The sequence below is a fragment of the Mastigoproctus giganteus genome, chromosome 6 (genome assembly GCF_048544385.1).
Source record: "Mastigoproctus giganteus isolate SK-2022 chromosome 6, ASM4854438v1, whole genome shotgun sequence".
Lineage (NCBI taxonomy): Eukaryota > Metazoa > Arthropoda > Arachnida > Uropygi > Thelyphonidae > Mastigoproctus > Mastigoproctus giganteus.
Genome location: NC_143580.1, coordinates 59,713,901 through 59,735,380, shown reverse-complemented (window position 1 = coordinate 59,735,380; position 21,480 = coordinate 59,713,901). Strand labels below are relative to the sequence as shown.

Sequence of the window (21,480 nt, the reverse complement as noted above, 5' to 3'; positions counted from 1 at the left end):
GCAGGAAATTGCGATCCCTCATCTCCAAAGTGAAAACACCAGTACCCACTTTACTACAGAGTGGACTAATCTACTGCATTTCTTGCCGTGATTGCACTAGCTGCTACATCGGGGAAACTGGAAAAGGCTTGGCAAACTTATTTCAGAACAGGAAAGAGCTATTCGCTTAGTGGACACAGAACACTCAGTCATTGCTGAGCACTTCTGGTCAACCCAACACGACATTGACCCATGCCGCGATGTCATGGTTGTCGATCGGTCCCACCATTACTGATGCTGCGCCTGGTTGGAGTCACTGCACATCACATGCTCTAATACTTCTGTCAACAGAAACAGAGGATGTCAGTCATCCTATTATTGAAGCAACCATTCTCATGACTGATAAACGGTGGCAACGTTCCCATACGTCATAACCACAGACCTCAACTTCCAACAGTTAGTTGTTGCATCACGCAGTTCACTATGCATGACTGCCATCGCACTCTTAAGTTCTACATTTGCAAAACTTTAAATCCAATGGTTAACTGATGAAGGGCAACATAAAGCACGAAATCTTTTTGTATTACTGGTTACTGTATGTACCTAACCTAACATAGTCTGTTTTTACTGTTTATCATATGTATTTAACATTAAACCTAGTTTAACTACAACTTGTCATTTTATTTTACTTTTTGTTCTGCTCTGTGCTACAGAATATGCGCGAGCGCGCGCACACACACACACGCACGCACACCTTTAGATGTAGGCACCTCCGTAGCCAGGTGGGCAGGAGCAGCAGTGCGTAGCACATGTTTCTTGATTAGACCGGGGTTCGAGCCCGTGAGCCACCAAATACAGAGGATGCGGAAAGGTCAGGGAATGACCACTGCATATCCCCAGAGCAATATGGCCTTAGTTGCTAATGCTCCTAAAAAAAAAAACCAAAACCAAACCAACCTTTAGATGCTAGAGTGGCAATTTCGTAAATACTGGCAGGAGGATAATAAACAATCACCCTTTTTCATTCACAGTAAAATAAGTAAAACTATTAAAAATTTAAAATTAAACACACATTGTTATATTACACACTGGCACATCCTTCTGCTGTTATTTTATCAAGCAATGATGGCAATATCAAGAGCTTTTTCTTAACTCCCAAAACCACAGACTACATACAATGTGTGAATCAGGGAGTCACTCAGCTGTAGATGTCGTATTGAAGGGAACAATTGAAGAGTGTATATATTTTTTGGAATTCTGACAATGAGTGGGCCAAAAGATATGAAAATATAATGATCAGTATTAAAAATTATAACTATTAAATATTATTATCATTATTAAAAATTAAAATCATGAAACATGTCATTTGTAAATTGGCTGTAAGGTGGAATAAAAAAGTATAATACAACATTAAGTGCATGGAAAGAACTATTAAATGATGTTTTTATTAATTTAAATGGAAGATTAAAATCAAAAGATAAAAAATGCAAAAATGTTCATACAACAGTAGCAAAAAAGATATTATAATTTTGGAGTTAAAAGCACGTGGCTGGAAGAAGATAAAGCTAGATATTATAGGGTAATGGAAGCAGAGAGAGGAATAGCAGTTCAAGAGTAAAGATCTGCTAATGCAAAAGGTACTAAAGAAGCAAAAATTAAATCAGATTAAAGCAGTAGCTGCTTTGATACTGTTGTTAAATTTGCTAATTTTTAAGAAGAATTAAAAAAATATTTTTATCCTCTAAGAGAAATGGACAATACAATAATACAGTTGTGGGAGGAGACTGTCCACATATGAAGAATTTATAGTTAATAATTAAAATTTGTTGTTTATAAAGCATATTTTTTGTGTTCTAAGTTTCTTTAAAATCAACATATTCAATTTTATTTGCAATATGAACATTTTTTATAAAATGTCCCCCCCCCCCCATAAAACAGTTTCACTATGACTTTTGTGAAATATCTGTTAATACTAATATTCAATTTTCTGAATCACTTTTACATGTTATTTTATGTATCTTCCTCAATATTTAATATTATTACAACCACATAATGAGAATGTCATTATCATATAATAAGTGTTATATTTTTGTATTTAATTATTACATCTAAATAATTAAACTTGAATAGAAATACAGATAAACAAAAATAAAACCTTTCTTTGAAAAATTCCTAATTAGTGGTAAGGAGCTGATTATGTTGGCAGCAGGTCGCAAGAGCCCCTGTGTCCTATGACCTTCAGCATTGTACTTGTTTTAGACTCTAAAAGGATGGATGCCCTTGTTGAACTAAATTAATGTATGTTGCTGGATTGTGAATAAATTTACTTGTTTTTATGATCTATGGCTTAAAATGTAAATTGTTTCCTAAGTAATTTCCAATGTGCGAGTTTACACATGCAACCCTGTTTTCCCAAATTATAATTACAACTGGGTCAACCAAATGAAACTTGTGGCTACCATGTTTTTTTTTTTTTTTTTTTTGTTCTGAATTTTGCATTATCAGTTTATTCTCCACACAATTTTACTATTCAACTTACTCTTCCATGATTACAGAAAAGAAGATTTTGCAGCTTTATCCTTTACCAGTTGAAAAGTAGAGATTTTATTTTGCACCGCAAAAGTCTTTACTGCACTCTACCTTCAAAGTGGGCAGCAGATAACTTACAGTATAAATTTTTTTGGAACTGAGACAAATTTGGAATTGTGTGACTGCATGTAAACTTGCTGTTCTCAACAGTTTTTATAGTGTTGAGATTTATTAGCATTATGGGGCCTACAGGATTAACAGCTTTTAGATGACTAGAAAATTCAAAAATTGTCAAGTTTAGTTTTTATATGAACATTAGGCTGACAATGCATTTGCTGATTACTCTAAACAAAGGTTAGAAAATTTATAAATAATCATTTTTGCAAACATTGGCATGACAATATTCATCCATTTGTATTTGAAAAAAAAAATAATAAAAAAATAAGATTCTATAGTTGGAATGTTGTGAAAAATCTGTACTCACACACATTATGAAGTTGAATAATCAGCATTTCATTTGATGTTTTAGTGTACATCATTGTAGGTTACAGTAGTATATAGTTTTTTTATGGATGATTTGCTTTTAGTATTAGTAATGGCCGCATGGTGCAAGAAAGCCTATGGCTTATGCTGCACCAGCCAAAAAAAAAAAGAAAAAAAAAAAAAAAAAAAAAAGAATAAAAAAAAAAAGAATAAAAAAAAAAAGGAAATTAAACCTATCATCCTATGCGCTTCCCTTACCCGAAAGTACTATACAGATGACCTTTGAATTTCCCCAAACTATCGGCCTCTACCACCCATGAAGGCAACTTATTCCAGTAATTTATAACTCGATGGCTAAAATAAAACTTCCTGCAGTCCAATCTAAACATTTCCCCCCGTAACTTGAATTTATGTCCCCTATTTCTAGCTGTCCTCTCCCCCAGCCCAGAAAGCATAATTCAACCTATGACATAACAAACTATGATGTTAGTGAACCATATTATTTAAAGATTGCATTCTTAAAAAAAAAAAAAAAAAAAAATTTTTTTTTTTTGAATAAAATATGTTCTACTACCCACAATTTGTGTACCACTCATTTAACTCACTGGCAATCTCATATTATGATCAGAACAAAGGAACCATAAATAATAATTAAAAAAAAAAAAAAAAAAAATTATATATATATATATATATAGAGAGAGAGAGACAAAAAAGGTAAAAATCAGTATATTTGTGCATATGGTAGGGGAGTTCAGCTATAAGGTGCAGTAACCATGGAAGAATAGGGAGAACCTGTAAGTAAAAAATCAATATACCTGAAATAAATATAAAATTCAAGTAATAAGGGCATAATAATTGTAAGAACCAAAAGCTGTGGGTCCTAGGACTTTAACTACAACTTCAAAAGGGTCGGCAGCAAAAATCATAAGAGTCACAACAATAGTCCAGGTCTCTGTTATGTTGTACACGTAAATGGTATACGTATACAACATAGATGACCCGACAGAGACCAGAAGGAAGAATAAAATAATAAATAAATTATAAAATAAAAAATAAAAATAATAATGATAAATAAAAACCTGTGGAAAGAAAAGTATAAAATTTAAACTCAAAAATATCTAAGAGATGGGGCAAAAACAAGAGAACTTACTGTCTGTATGGACCGGAAGACATTGTCAATATATGTGTGTCAATTGACACACACACACATATATATATATATATATATATATGTGTGTGTGTGTCAATTGAAGTATCCCCGTGTAAGGGGATGGGAAGGCATAAAATCGTAATCCAGTGCTGTACCCGTGTGACGGGGGAGTGAGCAATTAAACAGATGAGGCAAAAAGCCAGCAGAGGGAGAAACAAAAACTAAAAAAGTAGTGTGGAAAAGACACCAAACTTTGTAATAGAAGAAACAAGTAAGGATAGTAGAGAAATAGCATCTTGATATTGCTTTCGGCCAGCCTAATTGTTCATGAGAAATAAAATGTAGTAAAAAGAACGGCTAAAAGTAACTGAAATGGAAGTGAATAAAGTAGGGCTTGGCAGTCCGGGGTTGCAAGCCTATACCACAGATGGCCCCCTGGACAATTGCCTTGTGTTTAAATTAATAGTGGCAATGTTAAAGAAATCAAACTATAAATAAAAATAAGATAAAGAATGAGATAAAAAATAAAAAAATATAAGAATACACAAAAAGTATGGCAAGACGAGAAACATAATACCCCCATCAACAGACAATCCGTGGGCACGAGCTTTCCACACTGTGAGACATGACAGAGTCAAGGGGGTATGAAACTATACAATATGTACAAGCCAGAAAGTAAAGGAGGTTAGTCTACTGACATTGATGTTTAGAACTAGGTCGTAGTCTGTAATATTTTTAAATTTAATAATGTTAAATGCTTTTGTGAAGTGGTGGCACAGGAAAGTAGCCGGGAATTTATTTTGTAGTAATTTATTGTAGAGTATTTTAATGTTGTCTGAAAATAGGCTGATGCTATTGCATATTGTAGCAATTCTTATACATAGGGAAAGAATTATGTTTGCATGCATGAAAGAGACCTGGACTATTGTTGTGGCTTACAGAGACCTGGACTATTGGAATTCCTACGATTTTCGCTGCCGACGTAGGCAGCAAAAATAAGACATTAGTAATTTCATTGAATCATATATATATATATATATATATATATATATATATATATATATATATATATATATAATCACTAAAATTCTTGTGTTTCCAAATTCTTAATAAGTTCAAATGCAATTTATTAGAGACATTATATGAAATTTTAAAAATTTAATTAAACAAGCAAAAGTACGACAATGATATAATAAATTTTCAATAACTGTTAAAGCAGGAGTCCCCAATCTGTTACTCGTAAGCACTGTTTAGGCATTATAGAAGAGCACTTATGTGCTTAGGGTGCTCTTCTATGTTGGCTAAGATTGTGCTTATAGTTCCAGATTCATTATGACATGCAAGCTATACATACCAGATTCATTTTGACATGCAAACTTTCATTTTGTTTCTTAAAATGAAAGGTCTCTGTTATGTTAAAGAAATCAAAATATAAATAAAAATAAGATAAAGAATGAGAAAAAATAAAAAATATAAGAATATACAAAAACTATGACAAAAATCTGAAATATCACTTAAAACTCCAATTTTCTGGTTTAAAAAAAAAGAATCAAGTTCTTTAAAGGAAAGAAAGGAAATCATTCTCTTTCCCTGATCACAAGAATGGAATTCCCCAGTGATATTCACCAGCCACACTACATGCACCAGATTCTGAGACTTAATATTTTAAAAATTTTTGTTTTCATCAACTGCATTGAAATATTTTTTGTAATAAGGTTACAAAGATGAACAAAATTTTTTTTCTACTGATAATTATTCCTTGTCTTGGCAAAAATACAGGGGTATCTACCTGGTATTCTAAAAACAATCTGATGTATGCTTGATATTCTAAATGATTACATGGTACTCTGTGAACTGAAAAGGTTGAGGACCCCTGAGTTAAAAAAAAAAAAAAGTGGTAGTAATAATAATTACTTACCACCATCAAGAAGACTTGTTTTCTTCTGTCTTTCACTCATATTTGGTAAAGAGGAAGACAATGGTGGAGGTGGTGTTAGTGACCGGATATCATTAACTTCTTTTTCTGCATACAATAAAGAATGGGAGACATGAGGCACATCAGATCTTGATCTTATATGCTGGGCTTTCCATGATAAACTTGCACTTTTCTCATTACTTACATTGGATGTACCATCTTCATTATTATATATCATGAAGTCTTCACATAAAACAGTGGATGGATGCTCACATGGTGGCTCTTTTAATTTACCTACTTGTTCAATAGATAATCTGTTGACTTTTGGATCTGCCCTAAATGGGCAGGTGCTAAATTTATTACAGCTTTTAGATTCGGACACTGAAAACTTATCCTTTTTATTCCTTAAAACTAACAAATTCTCAAAACTAGCTGATAAATCTGAATTCTGCCATCTCAATTCATCAAGTAACACCATACTTATATTATCACTTTTAGTTCTTTCTAAAGAAGGCAACACCTTTCTCAGATCTGGATAACTACTACTGTAAAGTTTTTCTAAACAATTTGTACTTGAAGGTACACCATCTTCAGATTGCAGTGAAAGCTGTTTATCCACATCTTCATTAGAAAGAGGTGTAAAGAAGGGATTATTAAAAATTTGATCACTTACATACATTTGGGATGTCCTGCCAGCAATTGCTTTTAAACTTGAAAAACTAATCTGCTGTGCACTTGAAGACATGACAGGTTTCTTTAAAAGCCCAGTGTAGAACTCATTACTTGTTTTTTTCCACTTCTGCATTAAAAAGACAGGGCTATCTTTATAACCTTTAGAATACTTATCTTTGAGTTGTTTAGCCAATGAAAAAGCTGATGACAAAAATCTAGGCTTAACTTTACTATGTTTCCTCCTATTGTACTTGCCATTTTTATTTACAATAAAATTCTTCCTAAAAACATGTAATTTTCTGCCAGATTGAAATTTCCTGAGATGTTTGGGAGATTTAATTGTTCCAGTTGCTGAGAAACTACTATTAGTAGTGGTACCTATATCTTTTGCTTTAATAAATCTTTCATCTGAAGTGACTTGCTGATGCATTCTTGTAGATAAACAATCTTTCTGGTTTCTCATGGCAAATACAGAATAATCCACTTGTTTCAAAACCTTAAAGTCAAAAACAAAGAAAAATATTACTTAAGTTTTTTTACCATAAGAACTTATTAAAATGCTAATAAGTTAAAACAGCACTATTAACCACTTAGTTGGCCAAAATTTCTGGCCAGATGCAAATAAATAAGGTGTCAAAGATGAATAAAAAATTTTTTCCCTTAACTCATTTTTCATTAACTGACTGCTTGACAACAATGTGCGGTATGATTTTGGTCTCCGACTGGTTTTTACTAATCACCGACAGCTGAGCCATACTTTCAGAATCAAATTACTTGAAAACAACAGAAAAACATTTATATAATCATGTATCCAATTCAAATGGTTACTGAGCTATGACTGTTTCAATTAAAAAAAAAAAAAAAGGCTATGGAGTTTTCAATGACAAAAATAATAAACAGACACATACTAAAATTTTTATTCATATTACATGCTTGTTTGCTTATTTTTATTATTTTTTTAAAAATTATTTTTAGTATTGGCAACACTAAAAACTCTAGAACCATGTTTTAAAATTCAAATGGTCATTGCTCTGTATAAACATCTGCATTGTTTCCAGGTCCCAAATCAATCCTGAAAGTATGGCCTGCATATTAAACATTTCATATAATATATATACATCAAATACACAATATTGGCTCTGGCAGCTTTGTTCTCCGTATATTTCCCAATTACTAGTTACAACAAACAAATATGTAAAAGTTAGTGCAAATGCATCATTTTAGTAAGCAGCAAACTACTAAAGTAGCTAAGAATTGGCATCATTTAAATATCTCATATTGTGAATACCTTCACAACAAGTTGCCATGATATTGCACTACCTTAAATAAGTAAATGTTCACCAACAGAGAAGACTATTGTTACTTATTTTTGGAGGATACCACCACTCAGACAGCACTGATTCGAAGCTTACTGGCTTCTCATCGGTGGGTGGGCAGGTATCCTGGAGTCGTAATGATGACAATCAAGTTATGAAGAATAACTCCACAATATGTAACAATAGTCTTCTCCATTGGTGAAGCATTACTTATTCGAGGTAGTGCAATATCAACTCATTGTGAAGGTATTCACAATATGAGATATACTTAAATGATGCCAATTCTTAGCTACTTTAGTAGTTTGCGTACTAAAATAATGCACTAACTTGTACGTTAGTTAACTTCTATGCAATCTGAGGCTTTAGCCCTAAAATGCTTTTAAGTTTAATCTACTTGCACACCCACCAGGCATCTCTCATATCGTGGAGTTATACTTCATAATTGGATTGTCATCGTTGCAACACCAGGGTACCTGCCCACCCACTGATGAGACGCCAATAAGCTTCGAAACAATGCCATCTGGGTGGTGGTATCTGCATAGAATAAGTAACAATAGTCTTCTCCATTGGTGAAGAGTTATTTATTCAAGGTAGTGCAATATCATGGCAACTTGTGAAGGTATTCACAATATGAGATATACTTAAATGATGCCAATTCTTAGCTACTTTAGTAGTTTGCTGCATACTAAAATGATGCATTTGCACTAACTTGCATATTGGTTAACTTCTATGCAACCTGAGGCTTTAGCCCTAAAATGCTTTTAACAAACAAATATATAATATAACTGCCAAGCAATCAACCAACGAGAACAGAATTACAAGAACATTTTCTGCAGCCATGTTTAGATACCTTTAATCAAATCTTGTCTAATTTAATTTCATAAAGTCTAACATTGAAATCTGTTCATTGAATTTAAGTTTGTAGTCTTAATAAAAGCATTTTGAACTTCAAATAATTTAAGGCATAAGCGTACAGCCCTTTTCATGTTGTGGACATCAATACGCTAAAATTATTCTTTTAGTTACTTAATTCATTTAAATATGCAGTGTATTCACAAAAAAGATGCAACATATTTTTTGGGTTCTTTAATCTATTTATTTCTTAATTTATTAAGTGTATAATGCTGAGCATTCCTGAAAAGTGGTGTGTAAAGCACAAGTTCATAAATCAGGAATAATTTTCCAATAGACAGTGGTATAACAAGAGAACATGTTCCAAAAATTAAATTGTTCAATCCCAAAAATGCATGGTAAGTGGAATAATTATAAAATTTACGCAATATATAGCTCCTAAAAACAAAATTTAAAACTTTTTAAAAAATAAGTTTTTAAAATAATATTATTTAATGTTGTTTCTTCAAGAACAGTTATACTGTGGAATCTAGACTTAATTGATCTCAGGACTGTATGGAGGATTACTGCTTTAAAGAAGCTAATCAACTTCATTTCTTGTAGAGATGACAGTCTGTGTTCCCTCAACCTTTTAGTAGGGAGGATTCCACAAAACTGGCTATACATGCTAATCCTGTACTTTGGTTACCATTTCACAGACTCAAGAAGTGCAAACAATACTTGCTACTTTTGATCTAATTAACTTTTTTGTAACAGATTCTCATTTGAGGGACCTAAATCCTGAGTACTGGAGCAATATAGTGTTGTTGCTGAATGTCAGTGTGGAAGAATAATATTTATGTTTTGTAAGTTGCATAGTTTTGTAAAAGGATTCCTGTTGTGTAAATGTTTTTCTATTTGTTAATTATTTTTTGGCAGTAAAGGCTTTTAATAATAATAATAATAATAGTTATGAGTTAGCGAAGTATACTGGTACACAAGTTTCTGTTTGGCAAAAAAAATCACTATAGCACAACTGCTGTGAAGTTGTGTATAGAATGGTTATTACTTTAAAATTTAAGTAGAAATAAAATCTTGGAAGAAACGTTTTTTTTACTTTATGCTTAAAAATGGTTAACTCCTAGCTCCTTCTACAAGTAAAGTGACAAACCTAATGGAAACTCTTCAGAACCAAATATAGATGCAATGAAATGATCCAAAACGTGCTTGCTTACTCAATGGAAGCATAAAATGATTCTAGAAAGATCAGCAATTTCCAGGTCAATAAATTACCAGGACAATATTCTACACAGAACTCATTCTTATCCAACAGGAGATATTGTTGGTAATTTCAACTTTCATCACATGTATTGATAACGTATTTCACTAAAAATATATTTTAAATAGCGTACCATATTTAAATAGTGTACCATAAATATATGAGGAAATATATAGAGGAAGAAAGGGATTTCGGAGTTATGATATGGTAGGACTTGAAGTTTTGTGACAAGTGTAATGGCAACTGTAAGACCACACTTAGAATGCCGTGTTCAAGTATGAACACCATACTTTAAAAAAAAAAAAAAAAAAAAAGACATTGAACTTCTCAAAAGAGTCCAAAGATGAGCCCATTTGGTGTGATCTTCAAAAGGGCACTTTTATGAGGAAAGTCTGTGAATGTGGGCTACAGAGCTTGGCAACCAGGCACCTTAGAGTGGACCTGATTTAGTTTTATAAGGCTCTGAGAGGAGATAGTAGCCGACTGCAAGTGCCTGCTTGGCAACCCAAAGGTCGCAGGTTCGAATCCTGCCCTGGGCTTGGATCACAGTAAAATGCAAGAACTTTGGGAGGTGCATTACGGCCACAGAAGCTGATGCGCTAACAAAAAAAAAAAAAAAAAAAAGAGATAGTAAAATATATGAAGGCAAAACAATGAGACATAACAGTGAGAACTGATGCCTTAATACATCTTTGCTTGATCTATTTCTTTATCTTTAATGACATCAATAAGTTCTGGAGTCTTATTCCACAAAAAAAATTTCATATTTAATGAAATTTGTAATATTTTGGGATTTATAAGAACATAATTTTTCGATGGGAACTTGTGTGCCATTTAGTCCCATGCAGCAATGAAGTACTTTCTCACTGAACAAAAGAACAGATGTTCCCCTTATTATAAACCCTTCATAACCTTGTAAATTTAGGTTATGGAGGGAAGATTTAAAAGCTACTGGTATAACAAATTTTCACATAACATTCTTTGACATATCTAGGAGAGAAACCTCAATAAGTGGATGCGACATATGTTGGATTGAAAAGCTATATTCAGATTTTCAAAGGTTGGCATAAAAATTAAAAGAAAACCTGTTTTATTAAGCCGGAAGAGAGGAACACGAACACAGGCTGATAACATGCCTAGAGTTATCAGCTTATTTTGCTTGTTTAAGATTGCTTCCATCAGAAGTTTGCAATCCAGAATTCCTTTTTCTTGAAGAATTCATTCATCTTCTTTCAAAACTTCTTTTGGCTCATGAATTGGATTGGACATTAGTCAGTGCCACTCGATAGTGACTGCTTCTTGTACTTTTAAAATTTGGCAACTCTGAAAAGTGCTCGTACAGGGTGTGATCAAAAAAGCTCAGGGACTGACTTTGTAACTTGAAATTATGGCATCGTAGACAGCTGCAATTTGTAATAAAGTCAACTTGTTTGATTATTTATCTACAGCCAGCCACATTGAACAGAAGGCATTTTATGTGTTTTGTCACATTTTAAAATGACCGATTTCACTTTATTGCAAATATGCACAAATTTTGTTTCCGATTAGAGAAAAGTGCAACAGAAATCCATAAATTTGCTAAGAACTTTACAAGAAGATCAACTTTGTGAATCACTTTCAATGTGCCTGAAAAGTTTAGAGGGCTGCTTGTCCACCCTTCAACTTCAAAAAGCAATGATTCAATTGCTCATGTGCATGATCTGATCAGAAGTAATCAATTTAACCATCTGCAAAGTTGATAGTGAAATCTGCATTTCTTATGGGAATTTGAAAATGCAATGTATTTCTGTCAAGTCTGGACACTGCACACTCACTAATGATCACAAAGAATGGCAAATTGTCATGGTAGAAACTCAGTCCACATTCTGCTGCCAATGACCAAAACCCTCTTTCTTTCATCATTGCTGGTGAAGAGTAGCGGATGTATGTTTATGACCATGTCCAGCCAAAGCCCCAGACTTCTCGATGAAGGTTCCATCTTCTCCAAGATCCAATAAAGAAAGACAATTTCAATCAAATGTAAAGATCATGTTTATCATATGTTTTGATTCACAAGGTAGTGTCCATTCACATTCAAAGTGAACCAAGAATACTATAAAACAGTTCTATGGTGATTGCAAAATGTTAAGATAAAAAAAGGGGGAGGCTTCAGGAAACTGGATTTGCATCATGACACCTCCAATCCCTATGACACTTCCATCCAAGGATTTCTTGTGAAGTATGCCATCACTATGGTCCCTACCTGCCATACTCACCTATGATTTTAGTATTACTAGTTGCAAATTATGCAAGAAAGAAAGCATATAAAGCATCACCAAAAAAAAAAAAAAAAAAAAACCTTCCCACATCACCTGTCCATCCCCCTCTAATAATTTGTCTAGTTCTTTGAATTTATTCAAATTACCCACTTCCACAACAGATGGAAGTTTATTCCAGCAATCAACCACCTGCTGGCTGAAAGAAAAGTCCCACACATATATACTGCAACCATCCTTCCTCAGTTTGAATTTGAGGAAAAATGCCAGCAGCATCAATGCATTCAAAGCCTTAAACACCTCAATCAGATTACCACACACACACACACACACACACACACACACACACACACACACACACACACACACACACACACACACACACACACACACACACGTGCCTAAGTCTTCAGATGCTGCAATTTTCAGAATTGAAGCCTTTCTTGGTAAAACCACCCTTTTGGTCCCTTTACCAATCTTGTTGCCTTCTCTGTACCTGTTCCAGCAGATCTACATCCTTCCTAAAATGAGGCCACCGGACTTCTATGCAGTAGTCAAGATGCAGCCTAACCAATGGGAGCCTTGTGTGATGGAATAATCACCTCCTTACAGGCCTAGTCTATTTCTCTGAATAGTTGCTTGTTATATTTACAGTCGTTAGGCCTATAAACACTCCTACTTTCCTTTTATTTATTTTTTCTCAGTGCTTAAGTTACACCAAATTGACTCAACATTGCACTGGCCACTAATGCTGGCTGGATACACAGCCTTAGATTCAAACTGCTTCTTAACTATGAGCATATCCCCTTGCCTCCTGTCTTGTCTGTCCTTTTTTACACATTGTACTCCCAACTTTCAAATTCTGCATCACTTATGTCTGAGTGACACAATGTCTCTGATATCCATCCAAATTTGATGACTTAATTAGTATTTCAAATTCTTCAAAATTTATTTACTATGCTCCTAGCATTAGTGTATATGCAAGTATACATGCACCTGCTGTTACTCTTAGTTATCCTAACACAGACCATGTATTTGCGTGTTCCATGAGAACTCTCAGCAAGCCTTGATGCTCCAATACAAGCAGTGCAAGAATCACTTTCATCTCTGCCCGCAGCTTCTGTTAACCTATTAGTCTGTGCATTGCCCCAGACTAGCAGTTTTCCAACCTGCCTAATACTGCCTTGAGAGCATCAGCAAATATTCTTGCACCCTTTCTATTTAAATGTATCCCATTCCTGTAGAAGCAGTCTCTCCTGTTAACAAGTACAGACCACACTGAGAAAAATTCCACCCCATTCAGTGTTAAGATATAGAATTACACTGAGAATCGAGATATCTGGAGGGCAGAATATAGGAACACAACGATGCAACAGAACAGACTGTGCGATCATTCTGCAATTGCAGCACATTCCAGATTTTAGGGAAGGAACACAGGTAGTAATACTGTAAATGGTTAGAAGGAATGCTAATCAGAAAGAAATTTGGAATACATTATGAACTGAGCAGAGGGAGTATCCATACATCCCATATGGGAAAATTTAATATTAAATTTATGCTATATGATAGAATGTAAGCAAAACAGACAGGGAGGAGGGTTGGGACAGAGATAAGTTGTGTGATAGATGAATACAATGGCACAGGGCAGAGTAGAGGAGTAGTATTTAAGTAGCATCAGGCTGTACCAGTTTTAAGATGCTAATGAAGGTAACTTGGGTAGCTGAAACTTTAGCATTCAATTTTATGTCAGTGCAAGTTATTGCTTTAGTAAGTTTTCGTTTGGAATGGCTAATATCATTTTATTTCAGTTGGAGTAACATAACCAGCAAATTTAAGAAATGAATTTGTATAATCAACCTGATTTTCAATGCTTGTTTCAAACAATAGAATAAGTAATGCAAGAAGCTAGTTCAGAGCAAAATGAAAATTAGCCAGAGAGAGAGAGAGAGAAAGAAGGAAAAATCCTGGATAAAAATATCCAATCAATGAAGAAAACTTAAATCAGTATTGACATGCAGAAAGGATGGGAGAAGGGAGATTAGCTAAACAAATATGCAAAAACAGAATTTAATAGTAACTGGATTAGAGAGAGAGATTAAGAGGAAGGCCTAACACCTTAGATTCAAACTGCTTCTTAACTATGAGCATATCCCTTGCCTCCTGTCTTGTCTGTCCTTTTTTACACATTGTACTCCCAACTTTCAAATTCTGCATCACTTATGTCTGAGTGACACAATGTCTCTGATATCCATCCAAATTTGATGACTTAATTAGTATTTCAAGTAAGCATTAGAGGAAGGAGGGCTTATTTTGATTAGGGCTAAAGGTCTAACGGGAAAAAATAGGACAGCACGAAGAGACAGTGAATGGAAAACTAATAGCCATACGGTGTTATTTGTACTACCATAATGACAGGTACTCACCCACTAGGTATTTATAGATTTGTATGATGATGATGATGATGATTTCTCAACTTTGTGATAATTGGTGTTTCATTTTATTTAAAGCCTTCCCAACATTTAAAATGGTATAAATTACACCTACATAAAATGAGAATTATTTAGTCAGATACAACTTTTTAGGCTTCACTTTAAATTAAGCAAATTTATAGCAAAAGTTTCAAGAACATGAGAAATACAAACATTATTGAGTGTGGGTCGGTGACAGCCTCAGTTTAATAAACAGCAGTGTACACTAGAACAGGGTAATGCATTTCAAATATATAGCAATATACTTCTCTTTCATTTAAAGTTCAATTGCAGTACTAAGGCAACTCGTGGTATCTTGCTTTGCAATTGATGCAATTTTTAGCAAATCTTACTTGAAAAATTCTCCATAAATAACCAAGTCTTTTTCAACCCATATATATAGTAAATGCCTCATTTTAAGTTGAATTAAAATCCTTTCAGGTGCATTCATAAATGTGTAAAGTACCTATTGTCTTCCATATCTATCCATCCACACACAAATCCACTACCAGTGGTCGAATTTTGAAGAAAACTTTATATTTGAATCCTTTCTAAAGGATTCAAATATAAATATCTGGACCTGCAACATCACCCAAATTTCATTAAAATTGGACCAACTTCACCCCCCCCCCTTAAAATCTTGATTTATATCTCTATACACAGTAGGTTCAATTATAATTTTGTTCGTAAAAATAAAGTTCGCAAAAAACTTATTTTATTTATAGTAATCATAAATTTTATAAATCATACATAGTATATTAATTTGAAAGTATACCTAATGCAAGTACAGGTAAAATTACATGTACCTGCATTAGGTATACTTTCAAATGTACTTGAAAGTTAATAACAATTATAAAAAATATGTACACCCTGTATATAATATATAAAATACAGTATATGATGTTGAAATGAAAAAAAAAAAAAAAAAAATTGATTAAATTAACTGTCCTTCCTCAAGAAGATATCTAAAGTGAGCTGAATCAGGTTATATTTAACATTTTGTTTTTTCATGCATAAATCCTTTCTTGTTTTGCTTTGACATTTAAAAATTTTTGATTAAAAAATTTAAAACGTATAAATTTAGATAAAATTTAAACTATTATTTGTCAAATACTGTAATGTTTGTGCATCACTTCTTACAATACCCAACCGAATAATAAAGGATTAGTCAAAAACTGCAGCAAATAGGTATATCATTTTAAGAAAGTTCAATCTTTCTGAGAACTATCACTGTTAACCTAAAATTAAAATTACAATACAGAACAGCAATATAGTGCAGTTTATTGTCTGGTGATCATATTCAACAGCAAGGGATCATCAGATGGTAAAAAAAAATTACATAATTATCATATAGTCACTTCTCACAGATGTTACAGAAAAACATAGCATTTTTTCAGTGGAAGTAAATGTCAGTTGTGTACACACACACACACACACGCATGTTACTTGTTTCCTAATTAGAAGATATCTTGTTCTATACAATCTTTCGTGAATGCTCCAAACCTATAATAAAGATTATTTATTTATTTACATATCTGTTTAATACACTTGAATGCTCAGCACTCAAGCACATATGCAATGCCCAAGTAAAGTAGTCTGGGGCCCTGGCACACATATTTTTAGGCTACTAAATATTTTTTGTGTTGTTATGCAAGTGCTCTGATCTGTTTTAGTATAATTTTTCACTGCATAAGGGTCACCCATATTAAAATCTATTGAATTGGCGGATTGACCAGTGTTACGATCAATTCTGCGATGCCGATTTCTTTAATGTTCGAAATGCAGTAATTCCCCAGCAGTTCTTGGATTTGTGGCCTTCTGACAAGCTAGATGCAATGGTTGATCTATTCATGTTATGTCTGTTTCACCCAGTGTTCACGTTGTTGTGATTGGTTTTCTGCTTTCCATTTGCAGTGATATTTCTCTAATTTGGACCTAGTGCTGCTATTGCAGGAGGGCACCACTAAATTCAATTTAACTGGCTTTTTTAAAGTTACATTATTTGGCATTATTAATTGGCCTTTCTTCTAAATTAGATTAGGAGTGGGGGAGCAACATCCTTTATCTTGATTTATTCCCCACCCCTTCTCAGTTTATTGCTGTGGTATGTACTAATTTAATTTCTATTTGTCACTTAGGCTTGCTATATGGCTGGCACATTTTTCAATTATATTTACATTATGTTTTTGCAACAGTGGTATATATTGCTTTGCATCCACCAATATTTGCTATTCTGATTTTTTTCTTATTTCTGTTTTTTCACTATTTTCTTTATTAATCTCACACACACACGCATGCACGCATGCAAATTAAGAGCTATTGGATTTTATAGATCCAGTAGAGATGCACAGTTTGTTGTTATGACCAAGCAATATTGCTTTAGCTTCTTCAATTAAGCATTACATAAATGCAAGCTCAATCAAAATCATGCTAGCATCTAGCAGAGTTCTAACAGAAATGTATCGCACCCAATTTTCTGATATTATTAGAGACTCTTATCAAACCAAAAATTTAAATGAACGAGTTTTAAGTAATGTGGAGCAACATGAATCTTGCTTACTCTGAGTTGTTCTGATATGTTACATGTGAAATTTCAAATGACAGTGTATTCTAATACAACAAATTTTGGTTATATTGTGTCGTGAGAGATTCACATTTTGGCATTTCTGGAATCAGTAGTTTCTTGCCTCCGAATTTATTTACCACATTTTTTGGGTATTCTGTATTCTACATATACAGATTTCACAGTGAGTTTGGCATTCAAGTAAAAGCAGAATAAGTATCGCATGTATGCATTTCTTTTTTTATTACAATAGTTAGACAACAGAAATGTGTTTTTAACAAGTTTGTAAATGAAAGATGCATTACTGCAGTGGTGTATGTGCGCATGATGCCCAGATCAAAATAGCTGCATGCAGCATATGGAATAACCAGTAACAGAAAAGCTTCTAGGAAGACTGGGATTAATGAATCAAATGCACAATGTTGGTTTCTTACAAAAGATAAACTGTAGTAGCAGTTTCCACATGCAAGGCTTTCAGAAGACTTAAACATGGCATGCATCCAGAAACTGACAAAAGAGGTATTCTTATCAGTCAGGAAATTATTCAGGTAAAGTCATCAAAAATTGTCAACTGTTTGGTTTTACCTTGAAAATTCAAAGCACATATCAGCTGGTGCAGAAGATTTACTGATAGAGAAGGCTTGCACTTCAATGAAAAATAACATTAGGAGAAAGATTGCCAGCAGATTTCTCAAAAAAATTTTCATTTCTAATGTTATTGTGCAACATAACAAGCACTAATAAGTAACTGCTTAATTTTTTTATATATAATTTTCAGGACAAGCCTGAAGAGCTATTGGATTTTCTAGATCCAGTAGAGATACACAGTTTGTTGTTGTGACCAAGAAACACTGCTTCAGCTTCTTATATAATGATATAAAAAAATGAAAATTTTTAGCTTCACAAGTTGCAAATATTCATTGATTTCCATCAGAGGAAGGCCATGTTCTTGAATTCCAGCAGTTGTTTATGGATGGCAAATTTGTACACAATAAGGGCAGTCACTGTGTTGTTGTTTTATGGTAGCGTGCAATGTAATATGGATCTGCATGTGTACTCAGTATGATAGAACATTTGTGGACACAACTGAACAAGTAGTCTTCTTTATATCTAATAAATCATTTAACAAAGATAACATTAGCAAGTAACAGTTCACTTTGGAATTCTTATTAATGTTTACAAATGACTGGGCAAAATGCAATATTTATACTCCATATATAAATGGAAGTATGTTTCAGACGTTTAGATGTTATCGAGAAGGAAGAGACTGATCAACACTAAATTTTCAAGATATTCACTAATAGTTTTTGGGAAGGTTTTAGAATCAATTGATTCCACAGCCCATTAACATTTGCTGATTGCAGATCTTTATCTTTAAAGATCTCCAATAATATGGACTTCGTATCACTGAAGATAAAGAAATACAGTGATTGCAGTGTATAAACCTATCAAAAGCCATTATAGAAGAAAAAGAAAGAAATGATGCACAGTGGTTCTTTTTTGAGGAACTAAGGAGTGCACAATGAAACTTTAAATATAACAAATTATCTCAACTTGATATGCTTGACTCTTACAATTTCCCATAGTAATACTCAATGTGAGAAGATAATCATCCAGATGTGAAAAACAAAAACTCTGATCAGATCTCCTCTTTCTGATGAAACTGTAAATGCTCTTGACAGCCAAATAAAGACAGCAAGGCCATTGTTATAAACAAAACTTTGACTCGACATTTCTGAAGAGGGCAAAGTCTCTAACTTGATTATTCACAATATAAGTTTTACTGGAATAAGTTGCCTTCATGGGTAGTAGAGGCCGACAGTTTGGGGAAATTCAAAGGTCATCTGGATAGTACTTTCGGGTAAGGGAAGCGCATAGGATGATAGGTTTAATTTCCTTTTTTTTTTTGTTTTTATCATTGTTTTGTTCGGATTTTTTTTTTTTTTTTTTGGCTGGTGCAGCACAAGCCATAGGCTTTCTTGCACCATGCGGCCGTTACTAATACTAATAATTAATGATGCCTAACAGATAATCAAAGCCAGAAACCAGGTGCTAATATTTCAGCGCATACTATACTGACAAACAATCCCATGTCTGTAATTTAATATAAAAAATATATATATATATTAAAATGTTGGGGTGCCTCTGTAGCCAGGAGCAGCAATGCGTAGCACAAGCTTCTTGATTAGACCGGGGTTCGAGCCCGTGACCACCAAATACGGAAAGGTCAGGGAATGACCACCACATATGCCCGGAGCAATATGGCCTTAGTTGCTAATGCTCCTAAAAAAAAAATTAAAATGTTATATCAGTGAAATTTAATTTCAAGGCCAAAGTCTGGAATTTGAAAAAAAAAAAAAAAAAAAAAAAAAACTTTTTCCTTCTCTGTTTTTTTATAATAAAAATTATGAAATTTCCTACTGCACAGAAATCAGCCAAGACATTTGAGCACTTGAAAATCAACCCATTATAAAAGAAATTAATGCTTTCTCTTTTGTCTTTTTCTCTCTCATCGCCATATGCAATATAATATAAATAGATATACTGGTGCAATCGATATACTGGTGCAGTACCAGAGAATTCCATGTCAGTTTTGAAGATTTACAGTTGTATCTGATGTTAAAACTTAACTTATTGATGTGTGATTAAAAACTGACATTTTCAACAAATTTTTTTGGTAACAGAAACATTTAAACTTACACCTTCTTGACATATACATACATGCCTAATTGTGAACAAACCAAAGTCCGTACAATATTTGGATGGACTGCAGATGCCCTAACATATCAATCTATCATCATTTTGGCCCTGTAACTCTTTAAGGAATAAGCTTTCAGAAAAGATGCAGATTTAGCAAGTGACTTTTTCCACTAAGGACTGGCTCTGTGGAGTTAGTTTATTTTTGGGAATTTTTAAAATTTATAAAAATTTTGGACATAAATGCTTTTAAATATTAATTAGTTCTAATCAAATCAGAATTTTAAAAAATAAATGAAAAAACTTCAAAAATTTTGTAAAAAAAAAAATCTTATGTTTTTTGATACATCCTCCACATCAGTTTATGTACTCTTGTTCCTCCCTCATGCTGTTTTGAGAGCTGTCAATAAGGATCTTCTCTTTCAAACACAGAGACAGATCAGAAATCTGTCCTGCACTGCAGAAGATATTTATGGACATCCACTTTCTTTTTTTCTGTTTAGACTGCTCAAGTGTCTGATAATTTGCATAATAAACATGCCACCGTTGACTGATTACAGGGAATCCTTTTAGCTTTTTCATGCATAGAATGTCCCTCTGCAGAATGAGAAGTGTTCCTGCTGTTCAATGCAGCAGGAACACTTTTCTTATGTGGTGTTAATTGCAAAAACTTAGCCATTGCAATAGCAGAGAATAGTGGGCTCATGGTATATGCACCGTATTTATACTGCCACTAAGGAGATGCAATCACGTATGGCAAATGACATCATCTTAGAGAGCTTGCTAGAAATGGATGATGCAATAGGGTAATGCTATTACAAAAAAAATATACAATATACTGCCAAATTTCACACAAATTCGATGAATTTTGCAAGTGATGCATTTTTTTTTTTATCACCACTGTACGGCATAATTTTTACACATCTTTTAATTATATGAAATAAAAATTAAGAGGCAAACCTTTCTGGTGACTGTTGCAAAAGAGAAGGAGAAAGAAAATGTACTTGCATACTTACTAGGGCAGGATCCAGTTCAGCTAAAAGTGCAGGGCGATTTAAATCTACTGCTTTCAAACATATAAGGAGAGCTTTAACGTAAGGTTCAGTGCGAAGGTAGGCATTCTCTGAAATAGGCAAAAATTATCAGCATACAGCAACATGACATGATTTTCAGATAAACCTATAAAAAACCTGCAACCTCCAAAAGTAAGTTTTTTTCAAATTTTATTATTACGATAAAAATATATACAAAGTGTTTTCTCACCTTCTTTTAAAGTACTGTTACCATGGATATTTAAAATGGAACTAAACTATGTGCATCTAATGTATTTGGGTAATTTTCAT

The 21,480-nt window shown here is 33.4% G+C and overlaps 1 protein-coding gene across 1 annotated transcript in view; it reads right to left on the bottom strand.

The window, feature by feature from the left end:
* Rubicon (run domain Beclin-1-interacting and cysteine-rich domain-containing protein rubicon) overlaps positions 1-21,480 on the bottom strand; it is a 289,246-nt gene that overhangs the window by 228,314 nt on the left and 39,452 nt on the right. Inside the window, exons 4-5 of the mRNA XM_090376184.1 lie at positions 21,154-21,260; positions 6,060-7,224 (exon numbers count right to left, since the gene is read on the bottom strand). Coding sequence (XP_090232310.1) covers positions 6,060-7,224; positions 21,154-21,260 — 1,272 coding nt within the window. The remainder of the gene's footprint in view (positions 1-6,059; positions 7,225-21,153; positions 21,261-21,480) is intronic.